Below are 19,744 nucleotides of genomic sequence, written 5' to 3' on the forward strand. Positions count from 1 at the left end.
AATCAATAAACGTAATAAACCACATTAACAGAAGCAAAGACAAAAACCACTTGATCATCTCAATAGATGCAGAAAAAGCCTTTGATAAGATCCAACATCATTTCATGATAAAAGCTCTAAGAAAACTAGGAATACAAGGAAAGTACCTCAACATTATAAATGCTATATATGACAAACCTACAGCCAGCATTATACTTAACGGAGAAAAACTGAAACCATTCCCTCTAAAATCAAGAACCAGATAAGGATGCCCACTATCTCCACTCCTATTCAACATAGTACTGGAATTCCTAGCCAGAGCAATTAGGCAAGAAGGAGGACTAAAAGGAAACAAATAGGTAAAGAAATTGTCAATATATCCCTATTTGCAGATGACATGATCCTATACCTTAAAGACCCAAAAAACTCTAATCAGAAGCTTCTAGACATCACCAATAGCTACAGCAAGGTAGCAGGATATAAAATCAACATAGAAAAATCATTAGCATTTCTATACACTAAGAATGAGCAAACTGAAAAAGAACTTATGAAAACAATTCCATTTACAATAGTCTCAAAAAAAATCAAATACCTAGGTGTAAACCTAACAAAAGATGTGAATGACCTCTACAAGGAAAACTATACACTTCTGAAGAAAGAGATTAAGGAAGACTATAGAAAGTGGAGAGATGTCCCATGCTCATGGATTGGTAGAATCAACATAGTTAAAATGTCTATATTCCCAAAAGTAATCTACATGTTCAATGCAAATCCCACCAAAATTCCAATGACATTCATTAAAGAGATTGAAAAATCTACCGTGAAATTTATGTGGAAACACAAGAGGCCACGAATAGCCAAGGCAATATTCAGTCAAAAGAACAATGCTGGAGGTATCACGATACCTGACTTCAAACTATATTACAAAGCAATAACAATAAAAACAGCATGGTACTGGCACAAAAACAGACATGAAGACCAGTGGAACAGAATAGAGGACCCAGATATGAAGCCACACAACTATAACCAATTTGTCTTTGATAAAGGAGCTAAAAATAAACAATGGAGAAAACTGGTTAGTAGTCTGCAAAAAACTGAAACTAGATCCATGTATATCACCCTATACCAAGATTAACTCACAATGGATCAAGGATCTTAATATCAGACCAGAAACTCTAAAGTTGATACAGGAAAGAGTAGGAAATACTCCTGAGTTAGTAGGTAGAGGTAAGAACTTTCTCAACGAAACCCCAGCAGCACAGCAACTAAGAGATAGCATAGATAAATGGGACCTCATAAAACTAAAAAGCTTCTGTTCATCAGAAGAAATGATCTCTAAACTGAAGAGAACACCCACAGAGTGGGAGAAAATATTTGCCAGCTATACATCAGACAAAGGACTGATAACCAGAATATATAGGGAACTTAAAAAACTAAATTCTCCCAAAACTAATGAACCAATGAAGAAATGGGCAAGTGAACTAAACAGAACTTTCTCAAAAGAAGAAATTCAAATGGCCAAAAAACACATGAAAAAATGCTCACCATCTCTAGTAATAAAGGAAATGCAAATCAAAACCACACTAAGATTCCACCTCACCCCTGTTAGAATAACCATCATTAGCAACACCATGAACAACAGGTGTTGGCGAGGATGCGGGGGGAAAAAGGAACCCTCATACACTGTTGGTGGGAATGTAAACTAGTACAACAACTCTGGAAAAAATTTTGGAGGCTACTTAAAAAGCTAAACATTGATCTACCATTTGATCCAGCAATACCACTCTTGGGGATATACCCAAAAGACTGTGACACAGGTTACTCCAGAGGCACCTGTACACACATGTTTATTGCGGCACTATTCACAATAGCCAAGTTATGGAAACAGCCAAGATGCCCCCCCACTGACGAATGGATTAAGAAAATGTGGTATCTATACACAATGGAAATTTATGCGGCCATGAAGAACGAAATGTTATCATTCGCTGGTAAATGGATGGAATTGGAGAACATCATTCTGAGTGAGGTTAGCCTGGCCCAAAAGACCAAAAATCGTATGTTCTCCCTCATATGTGGTCATTAGATCAAGGGCAAACACAACAAGGGGTTTGGACTTTGATCACATGATAAAAGCGAGAGCACACAAGGGAGAGGTGAGGATAGGTAAGACACCTAAAAAATTAGCTAGCATTTGTTGCCCTCTATGCAGAGAAACTAAAGCAGATACCTTAAAAGCAACTGAGGCCAATAGGAAAAGGGGACCAGGAACTAGAGAAAAGGTTAGATCAAAAAGAATTAACCTAGAAGGCAACACACATGCACATGAAATAAATGTGAGTCAACTCCCTGTATAGCTATCCTTATCTCAACCAGCAAAAACCCTTGTTCCTTCCTATTATTGCTTATACTCTCTCTACAACAAAATTAGAGATAAGGGCAAAATAGTTTTGCTGGGTATTGAGGGGGTGGGGGGGAGAAGTAGGGGGTGGGATGGGTGGTAAGGGAGGGGGTGGGGGCAGGGGGGAGAAATGACACAAGCCTTGTATGCACATATGAATAATAAAACAATAAAAAAATGAGAAAAAAAAAGAACTTCAACTTCTTAGTCTTCAAGGAAAGGAGACAGAACTAATAGATGGTGTGTTAGTCAGATTTCCTTTGCTGCAACAAAACACCTCACATAAACAATTTAAAAGGAGGAAATGTCTATTTTGACTTGTGATTCCAGAAGTTTCAGACAATGGTGGCTTTGCCCTGTTCCTTTGGGTCCTGTGGTAAAGCAGTACATCATAGTGGGAAGCACAGGATAGCAGAAAGTTGCTCACATCACCATGGCGAAGAATCAAAGAGAGAGAAAGGATAGGGTCAGAGTCCCAACATACCTTTCAAAGACACCACCCAATTACCTAATTGTTCTGACAGGGACCCACCATCTCCCAATAGTGCCATAGTTGGGGAACAAACATTCAGCATATAAGTTTTGGGGTTATATTTAAGATCCAAACCATAACACATACACAACCTAAATGGTTCAGACTCCAGGGTCATAAATATCAGGTGCTTATTAGACATAAAGCAATGAGGACAATGAATTTTATGTGCTACTGAAAACATTTTTGAAAAAGTTTAAAACTATTTCTTAATGTTTCCCATACACACAATTTATAAACAAGAAATTTCACTCTAAGAATATAGTCACTGAAATGCATGCACTTGGGGCCACAAGTTGACAAAAGTATTCACAGGAGCATGATTCACAAAGGTCCTTAATGATGGGAAAATGTGCATCAACAATAGGATGCATTAAAATATCATGGTCCCTTCATACAAGGAAATGAAAGATCAATTGAAATAAACAAGTGACTGATATATGAGAAAAAGTCACTAAATCTCACAGATAACTTACCAAAAATAAATAAATAAATAAAAACAAGCCAGAAAATATATACTACACAATTTAAATTTGGAAAAAGTTCAAAATGTGGCAAAACTATGATATTGTGAGTCAATATAGTATTTATCTTAAAGAGAAGGAAAAAGATAGTCATAAGGAAAAACATGAGTTCAGCTATGAGAGTAGAAGAATTATTTCCTGACATGAGCAGTGAACTTATTATTCTCTTACTCATATTTTGTCAAGATATACATAAAAATGTATGACATTCTCTCAAAGTACATTAGACTTCAATTTCTTTGAAAACAGTGGAAACCTCAGGTGTCAACATGTAGTGAATAATTTCCTCATTTTAGAAAAACAATGTGCAGGTGTGATGTCCCACCTGAGGTTTCTATCCTGCTGGTAAAAAGAATTAGAATATAAATTAGTTGATACTTTCTGAACCTCAGACTCTTCCTTCCTCTTCTGTCTTCAGGCTTTGGTGCTGATGTGTATATGAAAAGACTGTGCCAACCACATCTACTCATGTACTCTGATGAAATGGGTATAACATGGATAATGCTAGCTACAGATGAACATGCCTAGTGTAGGCTTGAATGTGCAAGCTTTTCTGGTGAACAGACTTGGACAAAAGATAGATTCAATTTGTCACTGTGAACATACAGGATCATAGCCCTCCCTACAGACATTTCCCAGTCTACTTTGAGTTAAAGGAACAAGGGAACAAGTTGATGAGGACAATTTTCAGCCCCTCTGCTGGCCATAGGAACTGTCACATGACCAGATGATGACCAGAGCAGAAATGAGTTTGATGATTTCAAGAAATATTCCAGTGAATTATCCACAATTAACTGCCAAATGCATGCTTTTCAATACTTAGGGAAAACATCCTGCTTGATCCATTTACTATGAACTGTGCAAAACAAACAATAAGGAAAAGTCCTGCTCATTGGTCTCCTTGTGGATGTCCACTGTATAAAAGCCCCAGAATTGAAGAAGATCTCAGCACCTGGGAAACTCACCTGTGAACAGGAACCCACCCTCTACACCAGACAACATGACCAACTCCTGTTGCTCTCCTTGCTGCCAGCCTACCTGTTGCAGGACTACCTGCTGGAAACCAACCTGTGTGACCAGCTCCTGCCAGCCCAGCTGCTGTGGCCAAACAGGCTGTGGGTCCAGCTGCTGCCAACCTTGCTGCCAAACCACCTGTTGCAGAACCTGCTTCCAACCAACCTGTGTGACCAACTGCTGTAGCACGCCCTGCTGCAAGCCCAGCTGCTGTGTGTCCAGCTGCTGCCAGCCCTGCTGCCAACCCAGCTGCTGTGTGACCAGCTGCTGCCAGCCCAGCTGCTGTGGCCAAACGGGCTGTGGGTCCAGCTGCTGCCAACCTTGCTGCCAAACCACCTGTTGCAGAACCTGCTTCCAACCAACCTGTGTGACCAACTGCTGTAGCACACCCTGCTGCAAGCCCAGCTGCTGTGTGTCCAGCTGCTGCCAGCCCTGCTGCCAACCCAGCTGCTGTGTGTCCAGCTGCTGCCAGCCCTGCTACCAGCCCAGCTGCTGTGAGTCTAGCTGCTGCCAGCCCAGCTGCCAGCCCAGCTGCTGTGGGTCCAGTTGTTGCCAGCCAGTTTGCTCTGGACCCGTGTACTGCACAAGAACCTGCTACCACCCCAGATGTGTCTGTGTGCCTGGTTGCCTTTCCCAAGGTGGCGGATCCAACTGCTGCCAGCCCTGCTGCTTATGATCAACTTACCACAGACCCTTCTATTATGAGACCTGCCAGATTCTCACTCTGTGGCAATCTCACTGCCCTTTTCTGCCAGTAACATTCAATTGTAATCAAACTGCCAGTCATCTCATCTTATTAACATATGGTGAGTTTGCTGAGCAAGGTAAATCTTATTTACTTTGAAATTCTGTTCATTCTTGCTAGTTGCCAACATCATCTGATCTTCACCTGGATTCATGGTCTCAGCTTTGACAAAGTGATTACTGCTTTTCCATGCCACTGAATTTTAAGAAAATGATATAAAGCAAATTCCATAACTGTCTCATGAGGTCTTCACGATGGTAAAAATCCATCATAATAGTCATCATTTTTATGTCTCATCTTGTAATTCCCTGATGACATTTGTTCTGTCTCCCTAACTGAAAGGGAATTTCCTCTTCATTTCCTAATAAATTCTTCACTATACTGTGCTTTGTCTGTATGATTGTTTTTCATTTCACATTTTGAAATCTCATCTAAGTCACTTCATGGTCCCAAACTTGGACACCACACCATAAGTTAAGTGACCTGCATCATGCCATGTAGTTAAGGATAAACAGAATCAGGTCCAGCCTGGGGCTTTCTGATTCAAGCTCTGGTGCTCATGAACAGCTTAATAAATGTAGAAAAAACACTGGTGACTGGTTACTGGGAAGATGTGCAGTTAAGGTTGCTCTCTGTCAACAGAAACAGCAATTGCTTACATTTTCAGACCACTTTCATGAACAAAGCTCCTCCTAATTCATTCCATACACTTTGGTAAACAGGAGTCATGTCCCAAGAGCAAAAGGGTTTTCAGCATCCTAGCAAATGATGTGAAACTTTCATTACCTTGGTCTCTACCCAGTCAGTTGTGAATTCCTTTTCTGACCACACATTGTGTTCTCATCAATCCAGGGCTTTGGTGAGAGAGGTGCAACAAGAAATAGTTTGTTCAAGCCATGAAAATAGCATTATTTATGCCTCATTCTTCTGGTCACTTATACAAATAGCAATATGGGAATAAATCATGCCCTGTGAAAAATGGCCCAAATTTCATTTGCACTCAGATTTTGAGAGATAATTCAGTCTCATGTTCAAAATATTATTAAGGAAATTAAGTGATGACAACTCCTGGGATTCAAGGTAACACTGCAGGGGAGACATCAGCCTTTGATCCTTCCATTATGTCTGGACCACCTAAAAGATCAAAATAGCTGCCTGAGTTTGGGGAGGGAAAAAACAACCAACGCAGGAAATGAAAGCCTAAGTTTCTTGGCTAAGCAAGAATGTGAGGAGAGAAAGACATCGCTACGAGTCATGATTGGCTATGAGTACAGTGTTAAAAGATGAAAACAGGACCTTCTGAGAAAGAGAATAAACAACATAAAGAACTCAAGCATTTGGTAATGTTAAAACTGATACTTCTTTAGAAAAGGGAAAAAGAAATGCATAAGTAAATAACTTGGGCCACCTCCTGAGAAGCACAGAAGTTCTTCCACACACCTGGCAGGGCCTGGGGAAATGAGATGTGTGTTCTTCTCAGACACTTATCCTAGAAGTTTTCTGTAGACACATTCCAACAATTTTACTATAACAGACCCACATGGACAAACTATAACCCAGAAGTTGATTTCATTTGTACTCTGCTTAAGAAAACAGGACATGGAGTTCAACAAACTGGTAATTGAATGGAGTATGATGCAAACATTTTGAAATAAATCTCACATATGAATAGAAGACTCAGAGAACTATGAATCATCTTCTACAGTTTCTAGCTGAACACTACCAACATTTATTCTGATGCTTTTCCTTAATCCAAGCTCACAAACTGGACCTTTATTTGGTGGCCTTTCCCACTTAAAATTGCATGTTCTTCTTTAAAATACCTTCAATCAAGTGATAGTAAATTACAGAAGCATTGGATGTGCTTGCTTCTTGAAATTCAATCGTTAATACAGATTCTAGAAATAGCATTCTTAGATTTTTTCATTTTTTGAATAAAAAAATGTTGGCTGCTAAACTGAAACTCAGCAATAGCATGGATATTTTAACTTCAAGAAGTATAAGAGAACCACTTAAAAGGTCATTATAGGAAGTCACATCAATGCCAATTTCAGGCATAGACAGATTGGAAAAATGGATTCATTTCCTATGGGTATTGCAACACACCACCACAAATGTTCTAGCTCATACAGCACAAACTTATTTTCTCACAGTTCTGGAGGTCAGAAGTTCAAAATAAGTCTATGTGCTCTCAGGATCAAGGTGTTGGCTTGGATGCATTCCTTCTTGAAGCAAAGGAAGGAAATTCATTTCCTGGACTTTTCCAACTTCTGCAGCACTCCCCATTTTTTGGCTCATGAACCTGTATTATTCTAACCCCTGTTTCTATTACCATATCAATAAATATTCTATCTTCCTCTTTTTCTTATAAAGACACCATGTTTGCATTAGTTCCACTCATATAATCTGGAATAACCTTGCCACTTAATTCTATCAGTAAAGTGCCTTTCAGCCATGAAGCCTGACATATTCACAGGAAACGAGGATGTGCACATCTTTCAGTGACCATTATTCTGCCCACAAAAAGAACTTTATTATGTCCGGAATTAACTTAATAAATCATGAGGATTTAAGAAACAATTGGGAACAAGTGCTTGATCACACTAAAATGAACATACATGAAACATGAAGAATATTTTGAAATTAGAATATTAAGGATTCCAAGATTATCTATGGGAGTCCACCATCTTAGTCTGCTGGTTCCGTTAACTTCTTACAGCTCAACTCAGGCTATTAGGGTATTTAGTACTTGATTTCCAGCTTTTACCAATTCAACAAACTCCTAATGAACTCTGAAGGCTTGAAAGTTGGAATGTGAGTCAGGCACTGTGGTTCATGCCTAAAATCCCAGCTATACACAAGGCCTATATAAAACAATTATAATCTGAGGCCAGCCACAGAAAAAAGCATGAGATCCTGTCTGAAAAGTAACTGAAAATCAAAAAGGCCTGAGGACATGGCTCAAGTGGTAGAGGGCCTAACTAGCAAGCATGAGTCCCTGAGTTCATATGGGGTTGCATAGGAGGAACTGTGTATTTCCTTCTAATACTTAAGTTTTGTGGGTGTAATGACATTGATTAGCTCACCAATTCCATTTCCACACTTCATTTTTCTTTGATGTCATAATATTATGACATTATCTAAATCTGTCTTCCACTCTTAAAAAATTAAAGAGAATCAAATGAAATACTTCATATGAATAATAAAGACAATAAGTTATAGACCACATAGAGGGGGGAAAAAAACTACCATATGCAGGAATTGAGCAAAAATAATTGGAATCCTCAGGGGATATTGGAACCAATCCCCCACCTGATACCATGGAGCATCTATATTTATTTTTTTAAAGTCAATGAATGTGTAAGTGACCTTCATGAGTTATACAACAGCACACCTTAGCCTGATACTATACCAAGGATGCCAGCCAGTTTGGGCCAACAATGGTGAAATGAGTTAGGGTTCAAAATTGAGATGGAGGTACTTTTTAAAAAGGCTTCACTTTGCCCTTGGACAAAATGCTCTCCTTTTATTTCCCTTCTTCTCTGCCTTTTTACCTCTCAAATTTACTAGCTGCTCTGGTAGAGCAATAGTAAAATTCTAGAGGAGGAAGAAATACTGGATAGTTCACTACAGTGACATAATGAAGAACAAATATAACACCTTTAAAATATTTAAATTTTTATCAAATAATCAAAGAGCTAGGAACACCATAAAAATGTGCAGAAAGATCTTAGAAAGAAAGGATATTAAAGGAGGTGAGGTTGGATTTTGGTGCCTCTTTCCTTCCATAGGTGTAGTTGACTCATAATCCATAGGTCAGAAAAAGAGTCACTCATATGAGACCACATGATAGGCAGCAAGGCTGGCACAGTAGATGAGTTGTGGAAAGGCTGGTCTTTAGAATGATACCAGGATATTCAGATATCCACCTGGAGGAGAAGCAAAACATGACTCCTATCTCATATTAAATACAAATAAATTCTGGAGTTAGTATACATAAAAGTAAATAGCAAGGCAACAGCATTTCTAGATTATAGTACAGAATAATATCCACATGATCTTACATAGTCATCAACTCGTTATAGGAGAAGTAGAAAAATGCTACAAATGCCATGGAAAAGATTGATTTACTGTATAGCATTAAAATCAAAAGAAGGACAAGGCAAGTCTCAGTACAGGACAGGACATCAACTAAGCATAAAATAAACAAAGGTTAGTGTCCTGAGTACATGAAGAACTTCAGTGAAGGAATAGGAAAAAAACAGTCAGCAGAACAAACTTAAGACATGGCCTGTACCTCACAAAGGGGAAATGCAAATGTCCATTGAGTATATGAAGTTCAACTCCTTAGTCTTCAGGGAAATTCAAATTAAAACTAATGAGATAGTTCTAAATAGATGCTGCATTAGTCAGCTTTCCATCATCGTGACTAAATACCTGATCTAAACAACTTAAAAGGATGAAATGTTTATTTTGGCTCATGGTTTCAGAGGTTTCGTCTGTGATTGCTTAGCCTTACTGTTTTGAGGCCTGTGGTGATGCAGTAGAACATCATGGCAGAAGCACGAGACAGAAGACAGCTGCTCACCTCATGGTGAACAGGAATCAGAGGGGAGGAGGGAGAGAAAAAGAGCAAGAGAGGCCAAAGTGCCAATCTACTTTTCAAGGGCATACCCCCAATGACCCATCTCCTTCAACTAGGCCCCCATCCTTTAACTTTCGCCACCTCCCAGTAGTGCCCTCAGACTTCAGCACATGAGCTTTGGGGGACATTAAAAATCCAAACCATAACATATACACACCCGAAATGGCTACATTTTCAGAGTGAAAAAATATCATGCATTGATTAGACATAAAGCAATGCAAACAATAAATCATACGTGTTACTGCAATTCATTTTCAAAAAATTCAGAACCATCTACTAAGGTTGATTATATGCACAAATTAGAGTTCAGAAATTTCACTCCAACAATATATTCACAGAAACACTTACACATGAAGGACAAGATGTGGGCAAAAATAAAAGTATGATTCACCAAGACATTAATGATGGAAAATGTCCATCAACAATAGATTCATTAATAAACTGTGTTTCCATCATATAAAAATATGAAAAGATCATTAGAAATAACCAACTGACTACTGCATGCAACATAGTCATTAAATCTCACACCGATAATTTGGAGCAAAAGAAACCAAACCCACCCACCCTGTTCTATGAAATTTAAACTTGGATAAAGTTCATACTATAACTTATGGTATTATAGGTGAACCTACTAGATGCCTAAGGGAGGAAGGGAAAGGTAGTCATAAGAAAACTGTAAGGACAGCTACAAGCACAAGCACAGATGTACTATTTCCCGACGTGAATGATAAATACACTCTTTTGTCATATTTGGTCATGTTATATATAAAAGTGTATGCCCTCCTCTCAAACTACATTAGATTTCAATGTCTTTGAAAATGATGTTAATCTCAGCTATCATCGTGTAGCAAATAATTTCTTCATTTTATGAAAACAATGTGCAGATGAGGTGTCCCATGTGAAGTTATCTATCCTGCTGGTAAATAGGGTTAGAGGACCTAAACTGATTGATGCTTTCTGAATCTCAGTGTCTTCCTTCTGCCTCTATCCCCAGGCTTTGGTGCAAAGAAAAGAAAAGGCAAACACTCTGTTCTCATGTACTTTTTGATGAAACTGGTATAATATGGACAATGCTAGCTGCAGATAGACATGCCTAGTATAGGCTTGAATACGCAGGCTTTTCTTGTGAACAGACTGGGATGAAGGGTGAATTCAATTTGTCACTATGAGCAAAGAGGATCATGGCCCTCCCGATAGACACTTCCTAGTCCACTTATGGCCAAAAGGGCAAGGTGAGGAAGAGTGACTTACAGCCCCCTCCCCTCACCCTATCACAGAAACAGTCACATGACCAGATGATAACCAAAAGCAGGATGCTGGTGATTTTTAAACATATCCCAGAAAAATTATCCACTATTAACTAATTAATGCATGGTTGTCAAAAGACTTGTAATACATAGGGAACAACTTCCTCGTTGGGCCATTTCCCCCATGAATTGTGGGAAAAACAACAACAACAAGGAAAAATCCTGCTCATTGGTCCCTATGTGGATGCCTGGTGTATAAAAGCCCCAGAACTGAAGAAGCTCTCAGAATCTGGGAAACTCACCTGTGAACAGGAACCCACCCTCCACACCTGACACGATGACCCACTCCTGCTGCTCTCCTTGCTGCCAGCCTACCTGCTGCAGGACCACCTGCTGGAAACCAACCTGTGTGACCAGCTGCTGCCAGCCCAGCTGCTGTGGCCAAACAGGCTGTGGGTCCAGCTGCTGCCAACCTTGCTGCCAAACCACCTGTTGCAGAACCTGCTTCCAACCAACCTGTGTGACCAGCTGCTGCAACACGCCCTCCTGCAAGCCCAGCTGCTGTGTGTCCAGCTGCTGCCAGCCCTGCTGCCAGCCCAGCTGTTGTGTGTCCAGCTGCTGCCAGCCCTGCTGCCAGCCCAGCTGCCAGCCCAGCTGCTGTGGGTCCAGCTGCTGCCAGCCAGTTTGCTCTGGACCCGTGTACTGCACAAGAACCTGCTACCACCCCACATGTGCCTGTGTGCCTGGTTGCCTCTCCCAGGGCTGTGGATCTGACTGCTGCCAGTCCTGCTGTTGTTAACCCTAACACCTATCACATTCCAACTTTCCATCAATCAACCCAAATTCTGCCACAATACCACTCTCCAGGCTTTGCCTTCATCAACTCTCTGTTGATTGTCTTCTTGTGAAGGGCTACAAGTCTTCTAGACTGGAGACAGTCTACTTAATTGGCTTTTCTTCTCTTTACCTACTTACTCAGTGCTCCAGCTCCTTGTCTACTTGATCTGCTTTTGACCTTGAGTCATGTTCTCAGATGTAGAGAAGTAATCTCCTTTTTCTCCAGGCAATCTAAAAAATAAGCAAAGAAAAAGACCTAGGTCTTCCTTCTGAACTCTCCTCAATGATAAATGATAAATATTTCCACAGTCTACTCCTGTTTTGGGGCCTATTCTTTCCCCTGTTATGATCACTTTAAATTGTCTTCCTAGTTACAAGGAATCTGCCTAATAAATCTGCATTAATTTCCAAATAAATCTTTACTGCATTACATGTTTTTCTGGGTTTTGTTTTTATTTCTGTAGCATTTCATTCATAAGAGCTTACAATCAGACAGCTCTCCACTTCCATTATCTCTTTGTAGCCCCACAATAGCCTCAGGTGGTATTGAAAAGGCAAGATTATCTTTAGTGATAATCAAAGATACTGATTCAGATAAAATAAGTTATTGATTCAATGTCATCTGGCCTAGTGCCTAGCTCTTCATATTTTATCTCATAGGTCCTGTAATCCACATCTCACTTCAAACAGAAATAACTGGGCACTGGGAAGATTGCACACTTTGTCTGGTTTGGCCTTTCTTGAAGAGTTAATTTTAACACTTTCATATGCAGGGCAGTTTTCTGTACATAAATAGATGAAAGTGAGAAACAAAAACCAAGCTGCAGTATACCATCAAAAAACATGACAGACATGAGGGTTACAGTCAAAGAGGGACACATGGACAGTTTCTGAGAAACTGAACACAAAGCATTTGGACTTTTGCAGGCTGTTACTGCCCCTAAGAGAAAAATTAGGTTTTGGACCATGATGTCCCTTCTGTCAAGCTAAATGAAGTGGGGAGATATGGAGTCTTAAGAGCCTTTCATGTAACCCAGGGTGCAAACCACTAGCACTTCTGGTACTTTATGGCACAAAAGTCTTTAAAATTAAAATTTACTGAACATTAATGGATACTGAGTTCTATGTTTTACATGAAGTCCAAAATAAGTCTACAAAGAAAGTCTTACTGCACCATTTTATAGCACAGTACATGCAGCTCAAGAAGGGAACACAGCATAACATGTACCAACTTGTACAATTGCACAGCTTATAAACAGGAAGGAGTGTCTTCTGAAAACAACCTGTGTCTACTAAGTTGTCTTATTCATGATGCACCCGAAGAGATCAAAGTAGCCCCTCTGTGACCAACATATCTTGCGTGCAGAAATGAATGATGGTGTTTTGACATTTATCTCCTCTTATTTGGGAGGAGAGGAAGGGAAGGGAAAGATAGTTATGATCTTTAGGTCCAAAAGGTCATATAGAAGACAGAGGTGTACCTAAGACTTCTAGGTGCCAGCCCTTGTTGGCTTTGCTGAGGAAGAGCATAAAAAGACTCTACTCTTCTGGAAGTGAAGAGTACAAGCCAGGTGTGTGTTCACTGAAGAGAGAAAAACAGAGAAAAGTCTCCCACATTAGCTTCAATGACCCATTTATTATGCAAAACAGCTAGTATAAAAAAGAGGGAAGCCAAAACTTAAAAAATGAAACCAACTAGAAAGGGGGCTTCAACATGTTAATAATTTCTTGCCACTAAGTGAATAATTCAACAATTGGATTCTGATTCCCAAGTTCAGAGATAAAACACTACCATTCATTATATTTACAATGTGGAGCAAATGAATAAAAACTAAAATAGAGATGAATAGGTAGGATGTGATCAATGGTGGTAATTACAGAAATGGGTTGTGTGATCTCAAAATGGTTTAATGATGGAGAAGTAAACCAGAAACATAAAATACTCAAAGAAGAAAAAATAATAACACCTTAAGCTTTTGTAGATACTCTAAAAAGAAAAATTAATGTCCAACTTGTATTGGTCCAATATAAAGTTGATACCCAAACCTGACATGGATGGATCAAGAAAGGTATGTCAGAACACACTCATGTAAAATATAGAGATGCAAAATTCCTAAAAGAAATATTAACAAAAATAATTGTGTAAGTTATACAGAGAAAAATAGAGCAACCCCAAATTGATTTGTTTGGTTTCTACCAGCAATATTAGGCAAATTGAATAATTGAAAATTATTCAATGTAAGTTACCACTTTAAGAAAATAAACATTTCCTGGGATTATCCTAAGAAGTGCAGACATAGCATTTTATACCTTTGAACACATCTTGCATGATTAAAAATTTCTTAGAAGACTGGGATTAGAAGGAATTGTTCTTATTCTGATTAGAAAGGTATCTATGGAACTACAGTAGCATGAGTGAAAATGATGAAATAAAGACTTTCAAAAATTTGTTCTCCATAAAGGCATTGGAAAACTCACAAAAATGATCAAAAACAACTTTTTCAAAACTCTGGAATTCACCAAAGGCTTGAAGCATTTATTCAAGAAAAATGTCCATATCTAACACAAAAACAGTGGCATTTGTGACATTTTTAACTTGCCCTATTTCTCTACACATCACCCCAACTTCATAGTCACCTTGAAAACTAACAGCCAATAATCATTGTAAAACTTAGCAGAACAATAGCCACTGGAGAGTGTGGAACAGGACCAAGCTCCTTCAAAGTCAGTTCCTAGAGAACTGTCATTATTTCATCTGTCTGATGGCTCTCTGGAACCCCCTCTTCTTGCAAAGCAATCTTTATTCATGCTGATACAGAATTTGCCAAGCCTACTTAAAAAGCTAGACATTGATCTACCATTTGATCCAGCAATACCATCTTGGGGATATACCCAAAAGACTGTGACACAGGTTACTCCAGAGGCACCTGCACACCCATGTTTATTGCAGCACTATTCACAATAGCCAAGTTATGGAAACAGCCAAGATGCCCCCCCACTGACGAATGGATTAAGAAAATATGGTATCTATACACAATGGAATTTTATGCAGCCATGAAGAACAACGAAATGTTATCATTTGCTGGTAAATGGATGGAATTGGAGAACATCATTCTGAGTGAGGTTAGCCTGGCCCAAAAGACCAAAAATCGTATGTTCTCCCTCATATGCAGACATTAGATCAAGGGCAAACACAACAAGGGAATTGAACTTTGAGCACATGATAAAAGCGAGAGCACACAAGGGAGGGGTGAGGATAGGTAAGACACCTAAAAAACTAGCTAGCATTTGTTGCCCTTAACGCAGAGAAACTAAAGCAGATACCTTAAAAGCAACTGAGGCCAATAGGAAAAGGGGAACAGGTACTAGAGAAAAGGCTAGATCAAAAAGAATTAACCTAGAAGGCAACTTGATTTTCACAAGGAAATCAATGTGAGTCAACTCCCTGTATAGCTATCCTTATCTCAACCAGGAACACTTGTTCCTTCCTATTATTGCCTATACTCTCTCTTCAACAAAATTAGAGATAAGGGCAAAATAGTTTCTGCTGGGTATTGAGGGGGTGGGGGGGAGAAGTAGGGGGCGGGATGGGTGGTAAGGGAGAGGGTGGGGGCAGGGGGGGAGAAATGACCCAAGCCTTGTATGCACATATGAATAATAAAACAATAAAAAAAAAACAGAATTTGCCAAGCATGAAATAACTTTGCACTGGGAATGTTTGCTATAAACAAACAGAAGCTATTTTTTAACACACAGCTGTACAAGGGTAGTGAATATAGTTAACAATACCATAACCAAGAACTTAAAAAGGAAACCTGGAGAATGAGGTGTCTATGGGGACTTTGATAAGCTTTGATATATTCCTAAGGATCTCAGGGGCCATGCACATACAGTGGACCATGTGTATACTGAAGTAAGTTCTATGCTCTCACCTGTAGCTGATCTTGAAGCTCTATATAGCTCAAGTAGGAAGTAGAGGCTGAGTCAGAGTTGTCAATTGTCTGGTTGAGTATTGGAGGCATACCACAACCTGTGCTCAAAGCAATGACTGTAGCAAGTACTGTTTTGAAGTGTTAAAGGAAACGCTGTTAATTAGATAACCAGGAAGAAATTTCAGTGATAAACATATGATAAACAATATAGACCTTAACACAATTAATTGAGAAAAACAACAACAAACGAGCCCTAAGGAAGAATCTGATTTCCAGACAATAATAATATTTTAATTGTCTCACTTTCAATTAAAAGAAAATCACAGAATGATATAAGGAAATATAGCCAATACACAAGGGTACAATAAACTTTGAACACAGAATGCACACATCAGAGCTGGCAGAGTGGCTCAAGCAGTAAGAGCACCTGCCTAACAAGCATGAGGCCCCGAGTTCAAATTAAACCAACACCAAAAAAAAAAAACGCATACATCAGAATCCTGACCCTCTCATGGCACTTTCTACCAAGAGGAAAAAAAATGAAACCATATAAAATCGGTTAAGATTTTAGATCCAAATATAAAAGATAAAACAATAAAACTTTTAGAAAAAATAGATAACAGTTTTATTATATTGAGCTGCTTAAAGACTTGATAAATAAACAGTAGATTTATTGGTTCATTAAAAGTATTAAATATCAAAATAAAGGGATGGGGGCATGGCTCAAGTGGTAGAGCACCTGCCTAGCAAGCAAAGGCCCTGAGTTCAGCTCCCACTATTGCCAAAAAAATTAAAATAAGAACTACTTGCTAAAAGATGTTATAAGAGTGAAAAGTCAAGGTAACAGAATGGGATAAAATATTTTAAACAATAAAATCCATGTGCATACAGATATATAGTTATCATCATCCACATATAGCATTTATGGATATCTACGTACATTCTGAATATATAAAGTCATAAGAAACTGACAACCCAGAAGAAACATGGCTAGAAGACTTCAATAAGCACCTCACAAAAAAGAGCAACAGATGTCTAATATACATTAGTCATCAACAAAATGTATATTGAAAAACCTAAATACATACCAGTAAAATTCAGAAAACTCAAAAGATCAGGGTCAGCAAAAGACATTACTCAGTAGTGACAAGTTGAAACACACAGTCTCTGTGCCAATGTTAACGATACATTTTTCCTATGACACTTTAACTTCATACCTACACATAGATCCACAGAGAAGAAAAAATTTAAGAAATCATGGCAGTCAATTGTCCCCATTTGTTGAAATATATGAATTTTCAGATAAAAAGTTATCGTAGATACCATTTCATATAACCTATTTCCCTCAGTTTATGAAGGCAAGAATATGTAAATTGGGATATCTCACCCGAGATCACCCAGCCAGCCAGAAAATAGAGCCCATCTTAATGTGTAGATGCTTTCTGAATCCCTGTGTACAGTTTCTGCCTCTGTCTTCTTGCTTTGATGCTAATTTCCATATGAAAAAGACTATTTCAACCACCTTCTACCCAAATGCCTTTGAGAGAAATATAATATACATACTGACTAAGAGTCACAGATTTAGATGCCTGCATAACCTGGAATCAGACTTTTCTGGGGGATCAGCCTTGGATCTATGCATGGTTTCAATTCATCACAGAGGAAATGTGTCACAATCCTGACATGATGATCCCTCAAATCTAGGTACAACTAAAGGAAAAAGATCCAGGACGGACAACTCTTCCAAGCCTCCCTTGGCCATCAGGGACTATTACATGACAAGATGACATCCCATGTGCAAGAATTATGCTGATGATGACTCCTGCCTCTCATTTCTGGAAAAGGTTCTTAAGTAGCATTCTTACTTAAGAAAAAGATTAAACCACTAATTTCCACAAACTTCAAAACAAGGGGACAATTTCCTTCTTGACAATTCACCAATGATTACAAACAATAACAAAAACAAAATTCAAGGAAAAACTTAATTATTGGCTTAGAGTCTCATTGAGAGACTAGTATATAAAAACCCAAGAATTGAAGAAGTTCCCAGAATCTGGGAAACTCACCTGTGAACAGGAATCCACCATCCACACCTGATACCATGACCCATACCTGCTGCTCACCTTGCTGCCAGCCTACCTGCTGCAGGACCACCTGCTGCAGGACCAACCTGCTGGAAACCAACCTGTGTGACCAGCTGCTGCCAGCCCTGTTGCCAGCCCAGCTGCTGTGTGTCTAGCTGCTGCCAGCCCTGCTGCCCCCCATCTTGCTGTCAAACCACCTGCTGTAGGACCTGCTTCCAACCAACCTGTGTGACCAGATGCTGCAGCATGCCCTGCTGCAAGCCCTGCTGCTGTGTGTCCAGCTGCTGCCAGCCTAAGTGCTGTGGGTCCAGCTGCTGCCAGCCTTCTTGCTGCTGCTGATTAGCTCCCTAAAGGACTGTCGTCATCATCATATAACCCTGCCTTGCCATTTGGGGAACTAATTCACTTCCTAGATTTTACCAACATCCAGCATGCTCTTACTGAAATTGATGTTACTACTCTGCTTCTTTAAAATTTAATGAGTCACTTTGGTGGAATACAGAGTCCTGATTTTTCTTCTTCCTTATGTCCTGGGGATCAAGTACCATGTTCATATACACTTGATTTGGATTTATGTCTCAGCTTTGTCTCTAAAGTCAAGATCTGTATTTTCTTTTAATAACTTAGAAAAATATCATCATAACTTTCTCATTGGTTTCTACAACAGATCAATAATCTTTATAATTCATGTTTTCTTTTTCGTTGTACTCATGTTTCCAGTATTCTGTTTTGTTCCAGACATGATCATTTTGAATTACCTCCCAAGTATCAGGGATTTTTATCTAGACATTTCTTAATAAATTTTCAACCATTAGTACTCTCACATTGTGTTTGTTTTTTTGTATAGCATTGCCTAATTTGGGGATTTGAATACATATGTATATATATATATATATATATATATATAATATGCATTACCTGTACCTCATAACAGCCCTACACCAATTATTATATCCATTGTTCAGATGAAAACAGCTCATTGTGCAATGTCACATAGTCATTAATGAACAGACTCAGATCCAGGACTGAGTCGTCTGCATCTGCTCAAGGACACTAACAGTGACATCTCAAGACACATAAAGTTCTTAGCCTCTGGTTACTAGACCCTGTCATGTCATGGTTGTTCTCATTGCTCCTTCATAACTGTTACTGGCCATGAGCACACTGTGAGACACTCCAGTGAATCTCCTGGATTCTAGATACAATTCTCCTAACGGTTTACTTTTTCATAACAGTAATCCTTTGCCAAATAGTGACTCCTTTCTCTATCGTCTCATCTACTGACATAAACAGTCCAAAATGACCAAGCAGCAGTTGTAACTTAGATTATAATTAAACATCCCATATATAGGAATGGAGCCTATAGGAATGGAGCCTAAAACCATGGGGATGGGAAACATGAATTGCCACCTATGGGAGTTAAAATGAGGTGGTTCATTCCACCTTCCACCCATTGGTCTCTGAAGCCATGTGAGATCCTATTGTAGATATACATGGTACTACTTATATGTGAACCATATAACAGTTGTTGGGCCTGGAGATATGACATGTCCAGATGACAATATATTAATTCTGCAGGTTATCACCTCTAGTTGGCACCTTGGACACACATCAAAGTGAATATTCCAATGTTCTATCAGGTCAGCAACTTCTTGGTCTTATGATTTATTTTAGGGAAAGGGGAGCCCATATTGGTGCATGCTGTTCATCATAAAGCATGCCTCTTGGTTCAAGGAGATGCTGTGTAAGGTCCTACAACACTAATACTGCAATCTACTGTGGCTAGAAAAGGCAAATCCTTATGTAC

The 19,744-nt window shown here is 39.1% G+C and overlaps 2 protein-coding genes across 3 annotated transcripts; both read left to right on the plus strand.

Annotated features, from left to right (window-relative positions):
- Positions 1–4,370: 4,370 nt before the first annotated feature.
- On the plus strand, positions 4,371–5,604 carry LOC141413720 (uncharacterized). The gene has a single exon (XM_074045698.1). It carries the CDS (start codon positions 4,434–4,436, stop codon positions 5,121–5,123), a length of 690 nt encoding a protein of 229 aa, XP_073901799.1. The 5' UTR covers positions 4,371–4,433; the 3' UTR covers positions 5,124–5,604.
- A 5,743-nt stretch (positions 5,605–11,347) lies between these two features.
- LOC141413721 (uncharacterized) lies at positions 11,348–18,744 on the plus strand. Of its 2 annotated transcripts, XM_074045701.1 has the most exons (2): positions 11,348–11,867; positions 18,093–18,744. In XM_074045701.1, exons 1-2 carry the CDS (start codon positions 11,422–11,424, stop codon positions 18,274–18,276), a joined length of 630 nt encoding a protein of 209 aa, XP_073901802.1. In that variant the 5' UTR covers positions 11,348–11,421; the 3' UTR covers positions 18,277–18,744. The 2 variants fall into 2 exon arrangements, with proteins under 2 accessions (XP_073901802.1, XP_073901801.1); XM_074045700.1 differs by lacking the exon at positions 18,093–18,744 and having other exon boundaries at positions 11,352–12,357.
- The last annotated feature ends 1,000 nt before the right edge of the window (positions 18,745–19,744 follow it).

Source organism: Castor canadensis, chromosome 11 (genome assembly GCF_047511655.1).
Source record: "Castor canadensis chromosome 11, mCasCan1.hap1v2, whole genome shotgun sequence".
NCBI classification, from domain to species: Eukaryota; Metazoa; Chordata; class Mammalia; order Rodentia; family Castoridae; genus Castor; species Castor canadensis.

Excerpts from the sequence above, each read along its gene's own strand:
- LOC141413720 (XM_074045698.1), top strand. The coding sequence starts at position 4,434 with ATGACCAACTCCTGTTGCTCTCCTTGCTGCCAGCCTACCTGTTGCAGG.
- LOC141413721 (XM_074045701.1), top strand. The coding sequence starts at position 11,422 with ATGACCCACTCCTGCTGCTCTCCTTGCTGCCAGCCTACCTGCTGCAGG. Across the intron at positions 11,868-18,092 it reads TGTGGATCTGACTGCTGCCA|CTGCTGCCAGCCCTGCTGCC; the intron begins GTCCTGCTGTTG and ends CTGTGTGTCTAG.